This window comes from Perca flavescens, chromosome 12, assembly GCF_004354835.1.
Source record: "Perca flavescens isolate YP-PL-M2 chromosome 12, PFLA_1.0, whole genome shotgun sequence".
In the NCBI taxonomy this organism is placed as follows: Eukaryota; Metazoa; Chordata; class Actinopteri; order Perciformes; family Percidae; genus Perca; species Perca flavescens.
Window position 1 is genome coordinate 5,888,346 of NC_041342.1, and position 21,972 is coordinate 5,910,317.

At 40.0% G+C, this 21,972-nt stretch overlaps 1 protein-coding gene across 2 annotated transcripts in view; it reads left to right on the top strand.

The window, feature by feature from the left end:
• The window catches only part of LOC114564901 (cyclic AMP-responsive element-binding protein 3-like protein 3-A), a 21,867-nt gene extending 3,360 nt beyond the window's left edge, over positions 1-18,507 (top strand). For both annotated transcript variants that reach the window (XM_028592565.1, XM_028592564.1), the window contains exons 2-11: positions 394-494; positions 11,630-11,728; positions 12,085-12,358; positions 13,153-13,283; positions 13,569-13,679; positions 13,943-14,049; positions 15,918-15,986; positions 16,958-17,042; positions 17,598-17,691; positions 17,788-18,507. In XM_028592565.1, the coding sequence (XP_028448366.1) occupies positions 11,642-11,728; positions 12,085-12,358; positions 13,153-13,283; positions 13,569-13,679; positions 13,943-14,049; positions 15,918-15,986; positions 16,958-17,042; positions 17,598-17,691; positions 17,788-17,942 (1,113 nt within the window). In that variant the 5' untranslated portion in view covers positions 394-494; positions 11,630-11,641 and the 3' untranslated portion in view covers positions 17,943-18,507. The remainder of the gene's footprint in view (positions 1-393; positions 495-11,629; positions 11,729-12,084; positions 12,359-13,152; positions 13,284-13,568; positions 13,680-13,942; positions 14,050-15,917; positions 15,987-16,957; positions 17,043-17,597; positions 17,692-17,787) is intronic.
• The last annotated feature ends 3,465 nt before the right edge of the window (positions 18,508-21,972 follow it).

Consider the following 21,972-nt stretch of genomic DNA (forward strand, 5'->3'; position numbering starts at 1 on the left):
CTCCAGGTGTCTCCATCATTGCCCACGTGTGCGTTGAAGTCCCCCAGCAGAACAATGGAGTCCCCCACTGGCGCCCCATGCAGGACTCCACTCAAGGTCTCCAAGAAGGCCGAATACTCCGAACTCCTGTTTGGTGCATATGCACAAACAACAGTCAGAGTTTTCCCCCCCACAACCCGCAGGCGTAGGGAGGCGACCCTCTCGTCCACCGGGGTAAACTCCAACGTGGCGGCGCTCAGCCGGGGGCTTGTGAGTTGAGATTTTTTTACTAGATAATAGAAAAGTGAAATTGTATTTGAAATATCAAAACAGTACATTTAGTAGAATATTCATACAGCTGAAAGAAAGTCTTTCCAAGTTTGTTTTAGCATTATTTATTCATCCACTTTCTAGATTTAGGACCAACCTGCTGAGAACAGTAACTCGACAATGATCTTCATCACTGGGAACCAGGCAAACTACAAGAAAGAAGTTGTATCTTGGCCAAGCAACTGGTAAGTGTTCAAACTGCCCAGTCTGTTTGGCACTGATGGATATACCAATCTAATAGACCTACTGTACACTTGCCCGTGTCTCACTTGTGTTCAAGCAAACATCACAGAGAAATCCACAGGGATCCATTCCTTCCAAATACACAACTCCTTCATTGGGTTTTTGAAATTAATCAAAGAGAAAATTGAGAGACACTTGGCTATTTAAAGATCCTTACCACTTCTACGGCAAAATTTTAAGGTTTTAAGCCATGACATATTCAGCTTTTCAGGCTGAACTCTGCAAGTGACTTTCTATCATTCCAAATTCCATGTCCAAAAAATACGTTGTAAGTCCTATACCAGTCTATAAAGTATAAATCAAGGGCAAAGTGGCACAGCTTTAATGTAGGAGATATTCACTTGCACTCATGAATTATATACAAATATAGAAAAGCTTTCTCTGCTCTACCCTAAAATTCGTCTGTAGGTGAATTCTTAACTGTTAAAATGCCGACAACTACTTTTCAATGCTTTATATTGCTGCATGTCTTATGGTGATTATGATACTGGTCACAAAATTGAGCAAAATGGACATCCTGTCCACATCATCTTCTTTGTGTTAATGACATTTTGGCAGGTGCATATCAACAAAGGTCTACCAATTGGAGCACCATCATTGCTGTTGGGTTTGCCATTGCCTTTAATAAAGAGGGTAACCAGCTTTTCTTTCCCTTTGGAAAATATGGGCCCTCTGTTGACAAAGCAGAGGCTCTACTGTTTTAAGATGTTGTAGCAGTCTTTCACCAGTTGAGGGCAGAGCAGGACAAAACATCTCAGGATGGTCGAGAGAACCTGAAATGGGACATTGAAATTATAATGGAATGAGGAAAAGCAAAATAAATTTTCATAACCTAACCCCGAATTTGCAATTAATACTTAACTGATCTAAAAAGCATTAACAAATCTTTAACTATAAAAAAAACATTTGTTACAAGCTTCTACAAAGTATGTCTAACTGTCTTTTTTAACTCCATATCTCAACTAGAACACACAAACTTAATTGAAATTGAGAGGGAAACCTTTATAAACACAAGGGAGGCAAGATATTAAAGTTTCTGGTGAGAGCCAAAAACCAATCATTTCCATGGTCATTTCATTGCAGTAGCACTGTGTACTGTGTCATGTTTCCACCAAAGGAGTTGGCCTAATAAAACAGTGATGCTTGGTGCAAGTACAATCTGTTGCCACATGCCTGCAGTCGCTCAAGGAGATAAGCACCAATTACTTTGTGTCAAAAATAGTGCCTGTTATATGGCATGCCATTTCATGTTTTCCTATATTTTCTGTACAGCTGAAGCTTCCCCCTGTAGGATGTTGACTGTCACACTGCTGCTTCAAGTGAAAACAAGTGGATCAATCTGAATCTGATATCTGCCCCCTTCACTCATCACAACATGTTTTAGAAATGCATATAATTGGCTCCTACATTTAACAGATTAGAATTCTACGTTGGCCGACAGGGGCTAACGCCCTGCAACTTAAGAAAACACATGCAAATAGACAAAACACAAGCAAATTAAGAAAACAACTTCATTAATTTGACAACACTGCAAATACACACAACACAACCAAATACATAAACGTGTTGCAAATACACACAACAAAACCGAATACACAAACGCGCTGCAAATAAAACATGATGCAAAAAGAAAAGTACACAAACCCCAAAAACAAATGCAACAAAAACCGCTACAGGAGCAGCTAAATGGAACAGCTTGATTTTCGACCCCGTGGGGAGAGAGCACTCTGCCTTTTTATTTGAGTCGGGTATGGCTGCATAGTAAAAAGAGAACTCTCGTCTCATGCCCTCTCATCCATAGACTGTATATTAAATTCATATTATTATTATTATTATTATTATTATTATCAATAACATAATATATTATTAATATACAGTTTATGCTCCCGTCTCATGCCCTCCCGGCTGGTGCCATCCCCGAGCTTCGACTTTTCCAAATAAAAGCTTGCGTCTGGTCCGATCTTTGTACTTTGGTGTTTTGGATGTTATTGAACTAAACAGTACGGCAATCATGCTAATGAATACAATAACCTTTTCAGCAGATGTCTTACTTACAACACGATGGAGCAAGTAAAGCAGTTTTGTGTTCATGTGCGGGCTGGATTTATTCAGTTTGATAAATCCCACTGTAAATTGGCTGGTTTACTAAACAGGGAGGGACTATGAATCCTGTCTGTTTTTTGTTTTTTTGTATTTCAAGAGCGAATTGCTCCACAATATGAATACACTTATTTTATTAATCACAATATTAGGTTACACTTGAGGAGGCCTACACTTCAGTGGTGCGCCTTTCGGACCTCAAAATTAAACCCTCTCATGTAATATGGCTTAAACAAATGTCAACGTTAAACGCTGATGCAGTTTTAAATGTTTTATTACCACAAGTTTACAGACACGTCTCTGCTGATTATCACCTGTGACCTGAGCTGAGACACACCCACCAAACGAGAGAAAACACATCTCAAACATAGACTTAATATTTACATCTCACCGTTGCACACCAATCTGAGATTGAATGTGTCCCGTCTCTCTCTCTCTCTCTCTCTCTCTCTCTCTCTCTCTCTCTCTCTCTCTCTCTCTCTCTCTCTCGCTCTCTTTTTGCATCGCTTCTTTTTTCGGGGTTTGTGTGCTTTTCTTTTTGCATCGTTTTTTTATTTGCAGCGCGTTTGTGTATTTGGTTGTGTTGTGTGTATTTGCAGCGCGTTTGCTGAATGCTGCACATGTGTTGTCAAATTAATGAAGTTGTTTTCTTAATTTGCTTGTGTTTTGTCTATTTGCGTGTGTTTTCTTAAGTTGCAGGGCGTTTGCCCCTGTCGGCCACCATAGAATACTGAATAATAAAAGTCTGTTCAAACTGTAGGATTAGATGTTCAAATCTATATATATTTCACCACTATACATTGGGCATGATTTAAATATTGGTTTCTATACCAATGACATATTTGTATATTTTGCATCCCTTCCCTGGGGAACACTGCAGAAACTGACTTGAATTTAGACTAAAAATTAGTAAGGGGTCACTGCAGGTCAAGCGCTTTAAGGAAATGTGAGAGCTGACCAAAAACCTAAGGGATTGAAACAAATTCCCAGTTGTATCTTTACATTCTTCACAAGTCCTGCAGTCAAGAAGCCACCTACGTAACACTTAAAGGACAAATCCGGCGCAAATGCGAACGCCCGTACAACGTGAGCTGAACTGTCACTTGAAATCTCCCACGGTCCGTGGTTTCCCAATGGGTCGATAGGAATTACGTTTGTGAAATGTAATTACATGGAAACAACGGACCATGGGAGATTCCACGTGACAGTTCAGCTCACGTTGCACGTCGTTCGACTGGTCAGACTATTTTCCCAAGATGGTGACCAGCTGTATATGTGAAAGGTACTGTCTTTATAAACTATCTTTTTAATAAACTGTCTGTACACTTACAAAGTTCTCAATGCTTCGGTTGACATGTAGGGACCCTCATTATGCTACCGTGGAAGTGTGGTGCTATTTAGAGCCTTGTTAGTGGTATAGAAATAGCTATTTCTTTTTACATTATTATGTATTATTATTATAAGCTAATTAGCGGTTTGCGATAAAACTGGTCACATTCGATTAGCATGAAAACATATCTCAGAGAACAGTCAAACTCGGTACACGTGTTATTAACCCCTAAGTTCATTTTGCGCCAGATTTTACCTTTAAGTTAAGGATAATGTGATGACCCCAGCCTCCCTGCCACTAGGTGGCCCTGTGTTTGTTTGCCAGGGTCTTGTGTGCTGATTACTGCTGATGAGCTGCACCCAAGGGGGTAAGCCTCTCCCCGCTACCAAGGAAGAGCACCATGTCTAAAAGCCACCATGGGCTTAGCGGATCGGGGTGGTACTGCACCCCATGGCCCAGAAAGACTTTTCACATAGACTTTGCATGGCGAAAGAAACTTCAATATTTCAGCAGATAAATTGTTTTGGGGTATATCAACTTACCAGCCCAAACACTCAAAGGGTCCTTGTTTAAAACGTCATGTTTTCCACATTTTTAACATTCACTAAAAGCGAATCCAGAATTATTAAATTTAGCATGATGAACGCGCATAATGGACGCAAGCAGACCCACGGAACTGCTCCCGCCAACTCACATGAGTGGGCGAGCTCATGTAGCTAGCTAGCTGTAATAATGGATATAGCTAACGTTTGTAATTCACCATGTGTTCTATTAATACGTCCATGGTATTATCTTATGAAGTTATGATACATCCAAGGGATGTATGTATGCTGTAAAGCCTGTTACATGGATGTAACGTCATTAGCGTTTCCCAAACTGGCGGGGCTATTGGCTAACTAGCTAGTTGCTAACATCAGGGGTAGCGAGCATGGCTGTATTAAGATCGATAGCTACATAGCTAGCTATATGCCTACATAACGTTACTACAGGCATAGTGATTACATTGCCTTGGTTCTCTGTTATGATACATCCGAGGGTTGTATGCTGTATGATGAGCTTTGTTCACGAAACTGCTAGCACTAGTTAGTAGCTAGCTAGTAGCACAACATAATTATTAAATCTCCTTGGTTGTCTAGCTAAATACATCTATCATTTATTTAGCTAAGCATGTAAACGATTGGGAACAACGAAAACACAATGTTTAACGTTAGTGAATATTTTAGACAATGAAAACGGCAAGTTCATGAGTTCGCCACTTGTAAGAGACACGAGAGAGAAGCTCATGAACGAGCATGTTGCTACCGGTTGCTAAGACAACACAAACAAATTGTTGCTAGTGCGCGTGTCCATCGTGACGTCATGGGCCAACAATGCGGAAGATCCGAGCTCCATGTTTGCTTTATGCACTTTTGAGCACTCTCATTGGAACGTACAGCGCTTCCCGCTGAACACTGTATCCAGTTCTCTTAATACATCCATGCCCGCTACTCATAGCTTCTATGGCGCCATTTTGATGCTACCAAACGCTCACCCGCTGTTAGCATTCCATTGACTACCATTCATTTTGACGTCACTTTGATAGCAAACAACTTTGCATCTGAAGCGTTTAAAGACTTTATTTGTCCATTGTTTATTTCTAAAAAAAACACAACAATGTATAAAAGGCTCCATTACCTTTTATCTCACGTTATGGCTCCGTAGCAGACGTTTTTGTAAAAATAGGCTAACGATTGTGTCATAACATAATGACTTACTGTCGCATAGTAGAGGAATTACCGTAGTACAGGAGAAGCTCGCAGGCAGTTTCGACTTGCATTAGCTGTTTAAGTTTAATTACTAATGTTAACTAGCATTTTAGTTAGCAATAATTAGCCTGTGTCCAGGTGTGTCCATGTTACCTCCTTACATATACCTACACTCTCTGTCGGAATGATTGAGATTTCTCTTGGCACAGCTACCAGAAGACTTACAACTTTCAGACAGGTTGCTCACGTCACATTTACGTCTCTCTCAGTTGGAGGCTGTGCAGTAGTAACGCTCAGTGCTCACCGGAAAAGTGTTTCTAAAATCCTTCACTGGTCTCCGTCCAGAGCAACGGGATCTGTTGGTTCATTTTATATACTGTCTATGGCTGCACCTGGGTCGGAGTGCTATTTCTGGCTCCTGCTGTCAGCAGTTCACTCTCTCGGGCAGGCCTGTGGCATGAAGCGGCTGCATGTATTTTTTTTTCTTCTATATTGTTATATTATGTTATGTTGTTTTTAATAATTGATTTTGTTGTTTAAATATATGTTACCTCTTGGCAGCCTACTCTCATGTTTCCCTGTTTTTGTCACAGCCTATGAGCCGGGTTGTGAAACAAAAGAGAAAGCACGGATGAGCCCCCATTTGTCCCAACCCGGCTCTATCACACAGGGCGGGGCCGTTATCTTGTGTAAATGACATTAAAGAATAATGGGAGATGAAAACGTGCTGAACTGCTACCATGTTGTGTTGGCGTGTGTTTAATCTTCATTTCCTAAAACTGAATTTAGGGGTTTACCAGTTAAGCGGTGCTACACACTTAAGTAACTAATTTCACTTCACACAGCACAAAATTGCTTTTCTTTCTCTTATTTGGGACACACAGGGAATTTCCCACAAGCTGCAGGTACTGAATCATTTTGTGCACATCAGTTATCACTAAGTTCCAGATAAGAGCCATCCAACATGCATTTTACGATAGGTGGAGTGATAACGCTGTATTCTTAGAGCACATTCTCTGCTTCTTACCTGTCCATGGATGTGAAAAAGAGGTCTATCTGGATTCATAGCTGTAACTTTCCTTTACCCACCAGATCAACATAGTATTTTCAACACGTGCCTTTTTCAATTTCATACTTCCTTGTCGAGGAAAGAAAACTGTGTGAACTGTAAGATCATTTTTGGTGGATTCATGTTGCACTCATACGTATATGTGCTGGTGTAATAAAGTCATTGGGGAAAAATTCAGCAGCTTGATTGTGATTTCATGGTACATTTCATGTTATTTGGTGAATCACTTCAAGAAATGTTGAATTTATCCTTTCCTTTAAATATACCCATGAGTGGATGTAACTCTTCTTGCTCCTCAGTCACATGCATCCAAATGGACACGATGATATGGATTTACAGTATGATATCATCAGCAATCTGCAATAATAGCACAGCAATTATCTGTACTGAACTGCAACATATTAGTGATATCCAGATATATGCTTGTCCTGGTTAGATAATATCTGCATGTACTTTGAAACTCTTTAATCTAAGATAGAACAACAATAAAGATAGCAGAGCTCCGCTGCCATGCGATTACTTCTTATTACAGCACTGATAATACTGGGCTCTCTGTCATAGATACAACTACAACAACAAATACACAAATACATTTCGGGCAAGAGCTTGAAAGACTGAGGGATAATATGACTGCATATGGTTTAAATAGAAATGGATCCATCAGACCTGGTACTTCATGAATCAGTGAAACTAAAGTCTCACATTGCCAGACCTATCTCCTCAGCGCTGTGGAAGGAGCTCTGGCAACAGGAGCATACACTCCTGGTCAGGAGAAAAACAGTCAGGGGGTTGTTTGCATCTCTTTAAACCAATCGCAATTACTTGGATGCAGCGACGGTTGCTGTGCAAAATGGTCTGAGGAAGGAACTTGTTTAGGCGGAAAATTTGCACCCCGTAAAGGAAAACGCCAAATACAATATTAAATGAAGTTAACTGTTCACACAATACAGTAAACCTGAGCTATTTAAATTAGCTGGATACATGGTTGAATATAATTTGCTCTTACCAGTGAGCGTCACACTGGTAAGATATATTCAACCATGTATGTGTGTACTTTGTCCATAGCAATCCCACCAATCGGTCCCAAAACATCCCAGTTAGAGAGTGAATGCAGTAAACATATTCTTTGTAAATCTTTACAATCATTCCCCCAAAGAACCAAGCAGGCCTGCATTGTTGCACGGTCCAGAGTTTAACGTCAGTTTACACAAAGAAAACGGAAGGTGAAGGACACCTGGCCGAAAATTAAGGGACATCCGGCGGAACTTCCGGGCGGCACTCGAACAATCCCGTGAATGAACCGTCGTCGATCCAGACTAACGAAACCATAACTTACACTGGCTCCAAGGGGATTCATTTTACTAACCTTGAACCTTTTACTGGTAAATTATAACCTTATGTATTTATTTATTTTTCAACATAAGAGATTCTTGAATTGTATTCTTATACTGCAAAGACTCTCTGAAAGCCCACGTGAGCTGTAAAATGAATGTCTGTCTCCACAAAGTGTTGACATCTAACCCTTCAGAGCTGCTTCAGAGTTTGATTTATTCACATTATGTCATGCAGATGTAGTTTATACAGAAAAATTACTCCCAGAGGTTCGCGCCATATAAAAATGCAGGCCTGAATCTGAATTTCTAGGGGACCCAGAGAAAAAGAAACTTTAAAAAATCAAAAGAAAATATTTCACGTCTCGGTCTACTGATGTCTGATGAAGGTAAAAATGTCAGAAGAAATCATCTGAAGAGAAAAGAAAATGGCTTTCAATTATTTGAGCTCCCAGATCTACAAAGAGTCCTGTTCCCTAGTGTAACAATACTTTGATATCGAGAGAGTGATGGCAGGATTGTGTTGATGGTATTCATTCTGAAAACTAGACTACAGACTAGTGATTCTACTTTTTCTGAACTGAAGACAAGTATCATAGCTCTGCCACTAAAAGAGTCCCTCCCCACTGTGATAATAGTTAGATATGTCTTTACAACTGTGCATGTTCCTCGTGTGTTACTGCTCAGAGAACATGTTACGTAATTTATTTGCTTTATGGTGTGTATTCTTCGAAACAGATGCTCCTAATTATGGCTATAACGATGAGACATGGTAAGCTGTGGTGAGGTCTATAGAAAAGCAAAAATACATTGTCATTGTTCAACTTTAGTAATAGATGGAAACTCCACAGAGTGTCTCTTTAATAGACACGAAAAGAAAAAGTTTACATACTTAAATTGAATTTAGAGTGAGTGTTGTAAATGTTTGGCGGACTTTCTAAAAAGTGTGAAATGGCAGTTGTATCCAATTTTTTTTTGCCCGTGTCCCTTTAAAACAAGGCAATGCCCACTTGCAACCAAATTTCATGGCAATCCATCCAATAGTTGTCGAGACATTTCACTCAAAACCACTAATGTCAACCTCATGGTGCTGTAAAAGTCAGGGGATCACCAAAGTGTATGAGTCATCCTCTGAGGACTATGAATAAATAGCTGTATCCAAATCCATCTAATAGTTGTTGATATATATATATATATATATATATATATATATATATATATATATATATATATATATATATACAGTATATACTCTGCTGTCCGTATAGCCACACTGGTAGCACTGCTAAAAATAAACATATTTGAGAAATGGCATAACTATGTTTTGTCTGGTGCATCTCTTGTTAACTGTCTTATGATGGTGGGGCTCCCAGTCCCCAGAACTGAGTGGGAAATAATTATATTTACCTATTGATATTCATAATAATCGTGAAATAATCAGTTTGATTTCAAGCATAAGTGAAGATGATGAGTGAAGAAAAGAGCTTCCCTCATTAGTGAGTTTGTATCACCCTGAGTGATGGATCAGGCAAAAATCTCTTTAAATAAAACTTAAGCTTTCTACTGAAAGGTCTGATGATGTTAAAAACGTGACTTTCTCCAACTTGTGCCTTTGAAAGCAATAAAAAATAATAACTCTAAATCAACCCTGCCCAACAAAAAATGAATGTGAAACCACCCAGGGAATCAAATCCTTATCATGATGACATCAAAGGTCACTCTAGGCTACCTGTAAACAGTAATGAATATGTCAATGAGTCTTTGTTTTGTGCTGATTGGCTCCTTCAGCTGTCTGCTAAACATTTGATTGGACAGTGATCAGCTGGGTTTGGGGAATACAGTTGTGTGAGATAGACTTTCAACTTTTTCCCTTATAACAGACTCAGGCGTTCGTCTCAAACGTCAAAGTCTCAGAGAGGAACGTATTGATCTGGTTGTGTATTTTTAATCCTGCTGGATCGTTTCACTGTAATTTCATCCGCTTTTGCTCTCGTGTTGGAATTATGACTCTGAACACAGACGAGGTAAGACAGATTTGTAATCGGATAACTGGTTTGTGTCTGAGTGAATGATTCAGACTGTAGTGTATAGAGTGTGCGTCAAGAAAATTAACAGTTTTAAAGAAGATTAAAGTGGATAAAAGTAAAAGTTAAGTGATTTGTGTGGGATTGAGCAACCTGAGCTTGCAACACCCAAACTGAAGATATGAGTCATATTGTTTAGAAACAAGCAGTAAGAGCACACAGGCTTGTAGCACTCACTAATGTAATCATTTCCTGATGTAATAAAATGAACTTAACATGATCAAATGTAATAAAACCCAATAGTGTAATAACTTGACCAATAATGTAATAAAATGTCCTGACTGATATTGTAATAACATCTTTTCAATAAGAATCACTGTTGACTCAGATAAAAAAGTATATTTCATGGAGATTGAATTGACTGTTTTGCCTTCAACGCTCACTCGCTTTGCCTGATAACAATGTACCACTTACCATCTGTTGTAAATGTCAAATTCTACATAAAGTCTAGAGTTTACTAACCTGACACGTCAGATGGTTTGTTACACAGCACCATCTGAGAAGCCTTCATTGGAAACTGTTTGAAAAAGAGCAGGCACTTTCAAAAGATACCTGGCAGGCAGCAGGAGAAACACTGCTGCATATATTCATCAGCATAGATGTATAATAATAACTGGATACCGGATCCAAAACGGCGCCTATTCAGTTCGGCAGCGCAGTAGTGTTTATCCCGCTGGCCACGCTCGCGAGTTCACGCTCGGCCCATAGACTTTACATTGTGGTGACGTTGCAGGTTTTTAAGTCTTTTCTCAGCTCTAGGGAAGTTTTTCACGTAACAGAGTCCATGGAAATAAGAATTCATAATAGAAAGTCAGAATCAAGCACTTTTTGGTGTTCTGGCATGAGTTTTACAGACGCTTCTTTTTCAATGGTGGTAACGGGGTAAATACTTTTTGGGCCTCAGGGGGATTTTTTGTTGTGGCCACTGAAAAAAAAATGGCTGCAAGGCTGAACGAACTTCCTGAGGGCCTGGACTTTTTTTATAATACACCCATGGCCTGGACAAAATGGATTTTTGTGTGTTATGTGATTCTGCCATTCTCTCATATTATCGAGAGAATCCAGCTGCCGTGCTAGATAAGATAATTTTTTTTTTTACATTATGACATTATCTGTCAAAATCATCAGTTTAAAAAAAAAAGTGACCCACCTGAAAGGTATTACATTATCGGCGACAATGTTATATCAGTCAGGACTTTTTATTACATTATTGGTCAAGTTATTACATTATTGGGTTTTATTACATTGTCGATCAAGTTGAAATGTTAATATATCTTCAGGCGTTATTACATTTTCAGGAATTTAAAACATTATTGGGTGCTACAAGGCTGGCAATACAGCTTTTCCTATAAAAAAAAAAAAAAACTGTGGAACACCTCCACTTCAGACCCATTGCTCAGAGTAGTTCTTCGTTTCAGGTTCCTGGTGGGATGGACCTCATTGACCACCTGCTCAGGAACACAGATGAAACCACCGGTTGCCACAGCAACCAATCATGGACTATCACAATTCATGACGTGAGTACGGCCGTCATTCTGCACAATCCGCTCCTGAGCAGAGTCACACAAATCTCATTATCGAAATCTGACTGCAGAGTGTGATCTGGATTCTCAACAGGGGTCATGGGTTATTGAGCTGGATCTTGGGATATATAGGAGCTCATTCCGTTTCATTGAGTTTCCCTGTATGGTTACAACTGTGAGTGACATCAATGAGACAAACAGTCACGGGAAAATGAGCTCAAGGAATTGAATGACTGGCGTGTTTGTGTTCTTGTCTGTGCTTGTGTGGGAATATGGTTATTTGATTAAGCCGGGATATTCAGCAGTGGTGGCGTCATGGGAAAATGCTTGCATACCCTCTTTCCCCTCAGACCCTGAGCACCGAGGGAAGTGCTGCTGATGACTTCCTGGACTCCCTGCTGGGTGGAAGCGTTTCCTCCTCGGCTCCAACGTCCCCCCTGTGGTCACCCTGCACCACTGACAGTGGCATCAACGAGGACACCCCGACAGATCCCAAAGACAGCTTTCACCCGCCCTTCTGCACAGCCTTTCCAGCCTTTGATACACGGTCTTTCCCTCAGCCTCCAGCTCCGAAGTACAAGCTACCACCAAATGTAAAGACGTCTGACGTTTCCATTGATCTAGGTAAGACAAGACTTGGAGTAAAAAGGAAAAGTATGATGTATTATACTAGCATTTTATACTGGGGAGAAAAAAAAACGGGAAACTTGCAACTACAGTGATCCAGGAAACGGTAGATTGTTTCAATAGTGAACATAATGTCACGTTAAGGCGCTGACACACCAACCCGATTATCGGCCGTCGGACAGTCTGGCGAAGGTTCGGTGTGTCCCGTGCCGTCGTAGGTCAGAGGAGCCGTCGGCCTTCATTTGGGCTGATTTGACATGTTCAATCGGCCAGTGGGCAGTCGGACTCAGTGACAAATTACCGGAAATGACGAGCGGGATGAGCCTGACGATTAACTATTTTTGTAAAATATGCGATCGTATTCCGAACAAGCCACCATTATGGTTGGAAATGAAATTCGGGAGATGCCAGACCCACGTAATGCGTTCGTCCAATCAGCTGGTGAACCAGGGCACTGGACTGTCAGGTATACAGTAAATCAAAGACTTCATGTGACATCTATCCATTTGTGCTTTAACTGAGCATCTTGACAGTTAACGGTCCCTTTCACATCGCTGATTATTGAACTCTCGGTGCTAACATACTTTAACATTGACTAAGCAAACCACATCTGCAACAACACAAAGATATCAAACAGAAAAAGTGGGCTATGACATATATTTTGTAAAGTGTTTTGTAAATAACAGCAGGGTGCTGCAGTCACAGAGGTCTATTCCAAGCATTTTCTTTGTATAAATGGTATTAGGGGCAATTTTGTGAATCATCACCTGCTGTTTTTATTTGATCTGCAGGCTGGGAGTCCGATGACCTCCAGGAGCAGTTGGGTATTGCACACTACCTCACTAGGAGCCAAACCTCCCCTCTGTCGTCCAGTCAGCCTCTCACAGTGAAGGACCTGCTGCTTTCCAGTCCGGGACAGACAGTAAGGAGAGAAGAGTTGAATATTTCTGCTAAAAGAATGAGACTTGTTAAACTTTCTTACCAATGGGGACATTAAATAAAAAATATTTCAGTCTCAGTCCTCTGAATAAATGAAATATGAGTGAACTGTACGGTCCATTGCTTCTCTGAATAATTGAGACATTTTTGTCATGACCTGTCCCACTCTGAGAGCAATAGAGAACACTTTGCACAAAATTAACAGAATTTTATGAACTGCTCCACTCCAGTGCCGCCTCTTGGTATATTCTGTCCATCTGGTTCGCAGGCGCAGCGATTCCCCCAGAATTCCTTGCAAGAGCTTGTTCTTAATGAGGATGAGAAGAAGCTTCTGGCTAAAGAAGGGGTGAACTTGCCCAGCAAACTGCCCCTGTCCAAGGTACACACACACACACACACACACACACACACACACACACACACACACACACACACACACACACACACACACACACACACACTTCCTCCTCTCTCTGGCACACACATGCATCAAAATCTGAATCTGTATCCCCAGTTACACAACCTCTGCCAGTTGCCGCCCCCCCCTCCCCCACCCCTTCAACCTAGTTTCCTCTCTTATACCCCTTTCTTCTTGATTCTCTCTTGTCCCTATCCTCCCATGTGTTTCATCACCCTGACAAGTTTGAAGAGAGGGTTTTGAAGAAGATCCAGCGGAAAATCCGCAACAAGCGCTCAGCTCAAGAAAGTCGGAAGAAGAAGAGGGAATATGTTCAAAATCTGGAGGGAAGGTAGGAGCCGACTGCACTCCGCATCCTCATCTCTGCATACACTGGGCTAGAAAAAGAAACTTGTATTTCTAGTCAGTTGTTGTGCTCTGAACTAAAGCACTCTACATTGAACCAGTTTCCATACACTTGATTAGGAAGGGAACATTTTTAAAGAAAATGTCCAATTTACAATTTTTTTTATCATTGTTGAGGAAGCAGACTTCATGGAAGCTTTAACTTTTGCTGATATCCAGTGTTCATCGAGTGTTTTCCTTACAGAAAAAATTCACAGTACAACAGAGATGGTTTGTTTAGAATAAAAAGACAAAGAGCTGTGTGGTGAAAAGGACCAAAAGTACCCTGCAGATTTTTTACTTCAACTATCCACTGATATTTTTAATAATTAACATTTTCAGTCAACAGTCTCAATCTCCCGCAATTGCAATTATCCTGATTGTAAACAAAACATATTGTAGATTGTGACCATATACAGCACCAGTGGTGGAAGAAGTATTCAGATCCTTTACCTAAGTAAAAGTACTAATACCACACTGTGAAAATACTCTGTTATAACAGATACAAATAAAAGTCCTGCTTTGGAAATGTTACTTAAGTATAAATATGTAAGTATCATCAGGAAAATGTACTTGAAGTATTAAAAGTAAAAATACTCAATGCAGAAAAATCCTCATTTTAGAGACTGGAAACAATCAAAACAGTTCTGTTAATCAACTAAAAGTTTAATCGGTTAATCATTTCAGCTGTACCTGTTGCCTGTATGTTGATGGGTAGTTTAATTTATAATAAAACATCTCTTTTTTTATAAACTAATGTGTTTTATGTGCAAAAACCTAATTTGTAAAGTAACTAGTAACTAAAGCTGTCAGATGAATGTAGTGGAGTAAAAAGTACAATATTTCTCTCTGAAATGTAGCAGAGTAGAAGTAGAAAGTGGCAGGAAAAGAAAAGAATCAAGTAAAGTACCTTAAATTTGTACTTAAGTACAGTACTTGAGTAAATGTACTTAGTTACAATCCGTGACTTCCATATACATATGGACTAATAGAAGGAGATTCAGTCATGTCTAGTGTAGCAAACATATTTGTAAAAGAAAAGTATGAAATAGGTAGCTAAGGACGGACATATAATATATAAAGAATGTAAAGAGTTTCCAGCACAATCAGAAAATTGTACATAAACAGTGCAGCTGTGTCTTAGTCTGATCTGGGGTAGGACAGAAACACAGTATAGTGTGATAGCCAGCAGCCCAAACTAGCAGCTCAACCACTCTGTGTTGCAGCTGGAGCGGACATTAGGCGGCAGGAGGTTTTGCCAAGATGGAGCTCAGTTTAGTCCTCCTCCTCTTCATCTGCCTCCAGGCTGTGCAAAATGAGCCCTATCACACAGCCAGCCTTTGTCACCAAATTTGTTAATCCTGCCTGCCTCCCCTATGTTAGCTCTTCCTCCGCATCACACCTCCGCAAACAGTGCAGAGTGGTAGAGCTTGTAGTTTGATTCATATGTTGAAAGGCTTAAAAAAAAAAAAAAAGGGCAATGCTGCAATATCCCCGACATGACTCAGTGTGTCAGACCAGTCCAGGTTTGATTATCAGGGTCCCCTCCTGTTATTTGTCGGACTGCTTGATCTTACTCATGCTGAGCTTTAGATGATTGTACCACTGGACTCTAAAATTTGCCATCAGTGATTCATCTCAGAATAGTGGAGTCTTCTAGACTGGATATGGGGTGTGAGATAACACGGATATTGGCAAAGAAAGAAACAAAGGGGAGAAAATACAACATCATAACATTATTATGTGTATTATATGATACCCTTCTTTGCTCATGTTATCTATATTTCCCCTCTCTTTCTCTTCTGTCTCTTTCAGGGTGTCTGCATGCCGTGCTCACAACGTCAAGCTGCAGGGAAGGGTCCAGCAGTTGGAGGAGACTAACAAGTGAGTCCTCAAATCAGCCAACAAGGGCCGCAACTAATGGTTATTATCCTTACTGAGTGCTCTTTTTGTTACTTTCAATTTGGTTTTTCTTTTCATAAAAATGACAGAAAAATTGGAAAACGCCCATCACAATACAGCTGACAATCAGCAGTGATGTAGAACAGAGAAAATGCTAGAAGGCTGGAATCACTGACTGCTGTCATAATCATTTTTTCTTTTAATAATGACTTAAACCAATATTCTGCCATCTGAAATGATAACACTGACAGATTTGATCAGCTGTAGATTATTAATTAAGCTAACGTTAGCGCCATGGCTAACGCAGTTTCCAGCTGACTTGTATTAAAATAAAGACCCTGTAAAACAGGTATTATATATGCTTTGATGGTTACATACATGATATCCCTCCCCTACATCATATCTAAGCCACTATCATAAGAAGGAGAAACATGTCATTGCTGACTTTTGCCCGTGACATTCAGTTTCAGCTTGAGTCTTTTAGCACCATATCATAGCTTTTTACAATAAAAAAAGTATCAATAACAGCAATCCTGGCCATGATATTACTCTTGGTATTAGTTTAAATATATGGTGTTTGGTTTGGTTGAAAACCACATTTTCACAGCCATCCCCAGGTACGGTGGCTAAGTTATGACTGGACAATCACTGTTAGAGGGGAGGGGTTTAGCGAATGGTCTGTAACGCACTTGAGCCAACTGCTGCTTAAAAAAACAGTTCCACAAATGCAGCTCAGCACCCTCTTTCAATCGTCGCAATTCCTGACTCCACTGTAGGCACGATCTCACAACACAGGAAATAAACCCTACAAAGTACCCTTTGAAGTGGTGCCTTTTAGTTGCCAGTGATCACAGACGCTGAAATCATTAGGCCTATATTTCAAGGAACTTGGGCCCCTTGTGTGAACATTTTACACAGTCTCTTTCATCCTCCTGTCTGTATTTGAATTGCAGTGATCTGCTGGAGCAGCTAAGCCGGCTACAGGCTCTCCTTCCTAACAGCTCCAGCAAAACAGCACAGAGAGGAACCTGCATCCTGGTGAGATATTACAACACAACATTACATTGATTTACACGATTGGGAATTTGCTTAGACAGCATCATCTGCAACAACTAAATAATAGATAAAGGTAGTGATATGTAATAGACACTACAGTGCCTAACCTGAGCGCATCATTAAACCAACTTTTATTTGTGTATTTATTTCATACCTGTCTTATTCTATTTGAGCCGTTTCTATATATTTTCTTTAACAAATGTTTATTAAAAAATTGTTTTTAACCGCTTTTTAATGTTTTCTGTAAAGCACTTTTAATGGGCTTGTTGCTGAAATGTTCTACCAGATGAAGCTGCCTTGTCTTGCCTCAACCACTGCCTGTGCTCCATTACGGCTATGATTACCGTTTAGATTTAAATGGAGAATGTTAGAACCTGCGCTCATTTTTTGTGCCAAAAAAAAAAAAAAAAGCCTAATAATGCCTTATTATGCCTAATAACTCAATTTCCTCTTCCCCTGTGATTTCTGTCCTTTCCCTCTGTCCTCGGTCTTCTGTGCTTGGCCTGTTTTTGTCCTGCCGTCTTTATTCATGTCCAGGTTTTGCTGCTCTCCTTCTCCCTGCTCATATCCTCAAATCTTCAGCCAGACCCCTACAGTCAACCCAGCCAGGAAGAGTACACACAGACCAAAGGTGTGTAGACATACACAAACACTCGCACTTTCTCTCTCTATAACACACACAAACGCACACTCACTCCTCTCCACCACGTCTCTCCGCCCCCCCCAGTGCCGCCCCGCACCCTGCAGTCGATGGATGAAGGGCGAGACGTCGCTCCTCTTCCTCTCTTCTCCGTTTCCTGGGGCTTTGAGGCCCTGTGCAGGCTGATGGGCGGATCTCCCTGTGGTAGATTTCCAGTCCTCTCACCATCACAAGCACCGTGACAATCACTGATCTCCTCGGGACCCCGAGGAGGAAAGACGTAGCAAAAGAAAAGCAGACTTGCTTGCAGGCGCGGCATCTAAATGAGAAGTTTGATTGCGTTTCAGCATCTATTTCTCACTGCAGAGACTGAGTGAGGTGTTATGTTGTGTTTGCCATCAGCTCCAACACACAATCCGCTAGTTGAAAGATTTAAATGCAGTTTACTCACTTAGATGGAGGGTGGTGAGGAGGTCATCCATTTGCTTTGGAAAACGGAGCCTCAGGGACCTGGTGGAGCATGTACAGTATTATACATATACATACATATACTACTGCAAGATAGTAGACATGTAGGATCTTTTAATCACAAATGTATATTCACTGTTGTATTTTATTGTTTACTTTTAATGTATATATGTTAAAAAAAGTTTCTCCAAAATGATTTGCATTTTTTTGTAACCCTTCAGTGCAATGCTGGCAAAGCACGAGATAATTAAAATGTTTACTCCAGTGAGTTTTGGAAGCCCCTGAAAGGATTTGTTTTTTTATAGTAATGCCATGTAATAATGTAGCAATGTGTGAAAAACAAAAATAATTTGGCCACAAGGAATAAATTACTTTGAGCAAAAGCTGCTGGATGACTTATCACTTCAATACAAACGTCATAATATGCTCCGCTTAATGCCAGCTGTCAATATGGGAAAGTGGGCTTGGGGTTAAAAAAAAAATGGTATGCTATTCATACCCTGGTGCAATTAGAAGTGCTATTCGTACCCTGGTGCAATTAGAAATGAATGCTATTCGTAACCCGCCGGTGCACACAGCAATGTGTTATTAATACCCCGTCTGGTACAAATATTAATGTATGCTATTTGCACCCCTGTGCATTTACAGTACATTGACATTTACACACAGTTATCCATACTACTCATGTATTACACCATTTTGGAATATTATCGCCTTGACATTCTTACCCTAACCATAACCAATCCCAGTCATCTTGCCTAAACCTAACCAACCCAACCAGAGCAGGCATATTCATCAGTCTTCCCCTACCACCCTGCAAAAAAGAATGTCGCGTTTGCGGGCCCTGATTTGCGTAATTGCATGCAAATGATCTAATCCAAAATGAAAAAAACAAGATCGCCTCATCGGGGAATCAAACTCCCGACTGCCAGCCCAAAGCTCAGTATTCTAACCAATCACCTAGCAGTTCTTATAGAATGTCGTACAACTGTTTACCACTTGGTGTCTTATATATATGTCAATGGTGTCTTCAAGCCTTGATTGCTAGGTAACCATACTGTATATAAAAACAGGTACTAACCTATGGTACTAACTAACAAACTAACGGTTGTATGCTTTCACTGAAGACAGAAAGCGCAACTGTAGTAGGGCCTATCAATTTTCCACTAGAAATGCAACTGTTATAAACTTTCCTAATATGCCAGTTTCTGCGGTCATGGAAGATGAACGTCCGCCATGATTTCGGTGCACGCGAGCAACGTTTTTTTGTTGTTACGTCACAGGGTGTGAATAGCTCAACTGTGTGGCCGAGGCTATTCGTACCTGGGGTGCAAATAGACATTCCGACAAAAAAATAATGGATATCATATCTCAATTTTAGAGTAACAGACTTAGTTGTTATTATATTTTTTGAGATACAATTATTGGCGGCTGGACATGTCTCTATGTAAAGTGCCTTTCTCTAGTGGGGGTAAAAAAATATTGGAAAACCTGCTGTTATTTAATGCAATTAAGGGATAATGACTGACTGCCATCTGTTACATGGAGTCCATCCATTAAAAGCACTTGAGTGGTTATTCTTGTCTCTGTGTGAAGCACCTGACATAATGTTCTCTCTCACATTCTGTCCATAACATTGTTTTCTTCCTCATCTCTGTTCATGTCCCTAATACAGAACTTCACAATTTAATTTAAAAAAACAAAACAAACAATAATTTCAGCAAACCCAAATTAGAAACGAGTACATGCTCCACACTGGGAGTCAGAAATGAATTATTAATCAGACTTCTTGCAGTGCATCAGGGTGGATAAAAAGGTAGGTAACTCTGAATATGAGAATATCAAACGCTGCTACCTGCAGGGAGAAACAGGTCAGGAGAAAAAGAACCTTAATTCAGATATTCTTGCAAGCTTAGTTTGTCCATTTGTGATTTATTGGACTTTGGAGCAAAGAAGCAGAACAGTATTAAATTCTGCAATCATGAGTTGGGGCACTTTGAAAAAAAATTAGAAAGCCATACAATATATCTTGCATAAATCAAGGTTATTCCATTTAACTAGTGTACAACTGTGTGTGGATGGTTTGGTCAAACATTTACTGACTAGATTCTGGATATTTAATTTAATTAAATATGTAACAGTTTGCCCACGTCTGGATTTCCAGTGGTGGAATGTAACTAAGTACATTTACTCAAGTACTGTATTAAGTACAATTTGAGGTACTTGTACTTTACTTGAGTCTTTTCTTTTCATGTCACTTTCTACTTCTACTACATTTCAGAGAGAAATATTGTACTTTTTACTCCGCTACATTCATCTGACAGCTTTATGTACTACTTACTTTGCAAATTAAGATTGTTGCACACAAAACACATGTAGTTTATAAAATACAAGGTTTTTTATTATTATAAATTAAACTACCCAACAATATACAGGCCTACAAGTCCAGCTGAAATGAGGCATTTAGGCATTTAGACACTTATAGTTGATTAATAGAACTGTTTGAATTGTTTCCAGTTTGTAAAATGTGAGGATTTTTATGCATTGAGTACTTTTACTTTTAATACTTTAATTACATTTTCCTGATGATACTCACATCCCTAAACTTAAGTAACTTTTTTTTGTTACACTTTACTTGACACAACACTGTCATGAACGTGTCATAAACATTAATAACAAGTCATAAACGTTATGACATAAGGCTTCTTTTAGTAAGTGTCATTCGGTTTTTATCATGACAAGTTAGGGTTAGGGTTAGGGTTAGGGTTAGGGTTAGAGTTAGGGTTAGAGTTCATGTGTCATGACTGTTCATGACAGACAGTGTCATGTCATTTTTATGTAGATACACTCACCTAAAGGATTATCAGGAACACCATACTAATACAGTGTTTGACCCTATCCTATCAATATGGGCCAACATTTCTAAAGAATCCTTCCAGCACTTTGCTGAATCAATGACACAAAGAATTAAGGCAGTTCTGAAGGCGAAAGGGATCCCCCACACCATTACACCCCCACCCCCACCAACACCAGCCTGCCCAGTGGTAACAAGGCATGACGGATCCATGTTCTCATTCTGTTTACGCCACATTCTGACTCTAACATCTCAAAGTCTCAACAGAAATCGAGACTCATCAGACCAGGCAACAGTCTTCAACTGTCCAATTTTGGTGAGCTTGTGCAATCTGTAGCCTCATTTTCCTATTTTTAGTGGAGATGAGCGGTACCCGGTGGGGTCTTCTGCAGGTGTAGCCCATCCACTTCAAGGTTGTGCGTGGTGTGGCTTCACAAATGCTTTGCTGCATACCTCGGTTGTAACAAGTGGTTATTTGAGTCAAAGTTGATCTCCTACCAGCTGAAATCAGTTTGCCCATTCTCCTCTGACCTCTAGCATCAACAAGGCATATTCGCCCCCCAGGACTGCCGCATACTGGATGTTTTTCCTTTGTTAGACCATTCTTTGTAAACCCTACAAATGGTTGTGCGTCAACATCCCAGTAACTGAGCAGATTGTGAAATACTCAGACCAGCCCGTCTGACACCAACAACCATGCCACGCTCAAAGTTCACCTTTCTTTCCCATTCTGACATTCAGTTTGGAGTTCAGAAGATTGTCTAGACCTGGACCACACCCCTAAATGCATTGAAGCAGCTGCCATGTGATTGGTTGATTAAATAATTACATTAACGAGAAATCTTACAGTGAAATTACAAGTAAATTGTTACCCATTTTTTAATGCTGGTCTTTTACTTGTAACAGAGTCTTTTTACAGTGTGGTTTTAGTACTTCTACTTCATAAAGGA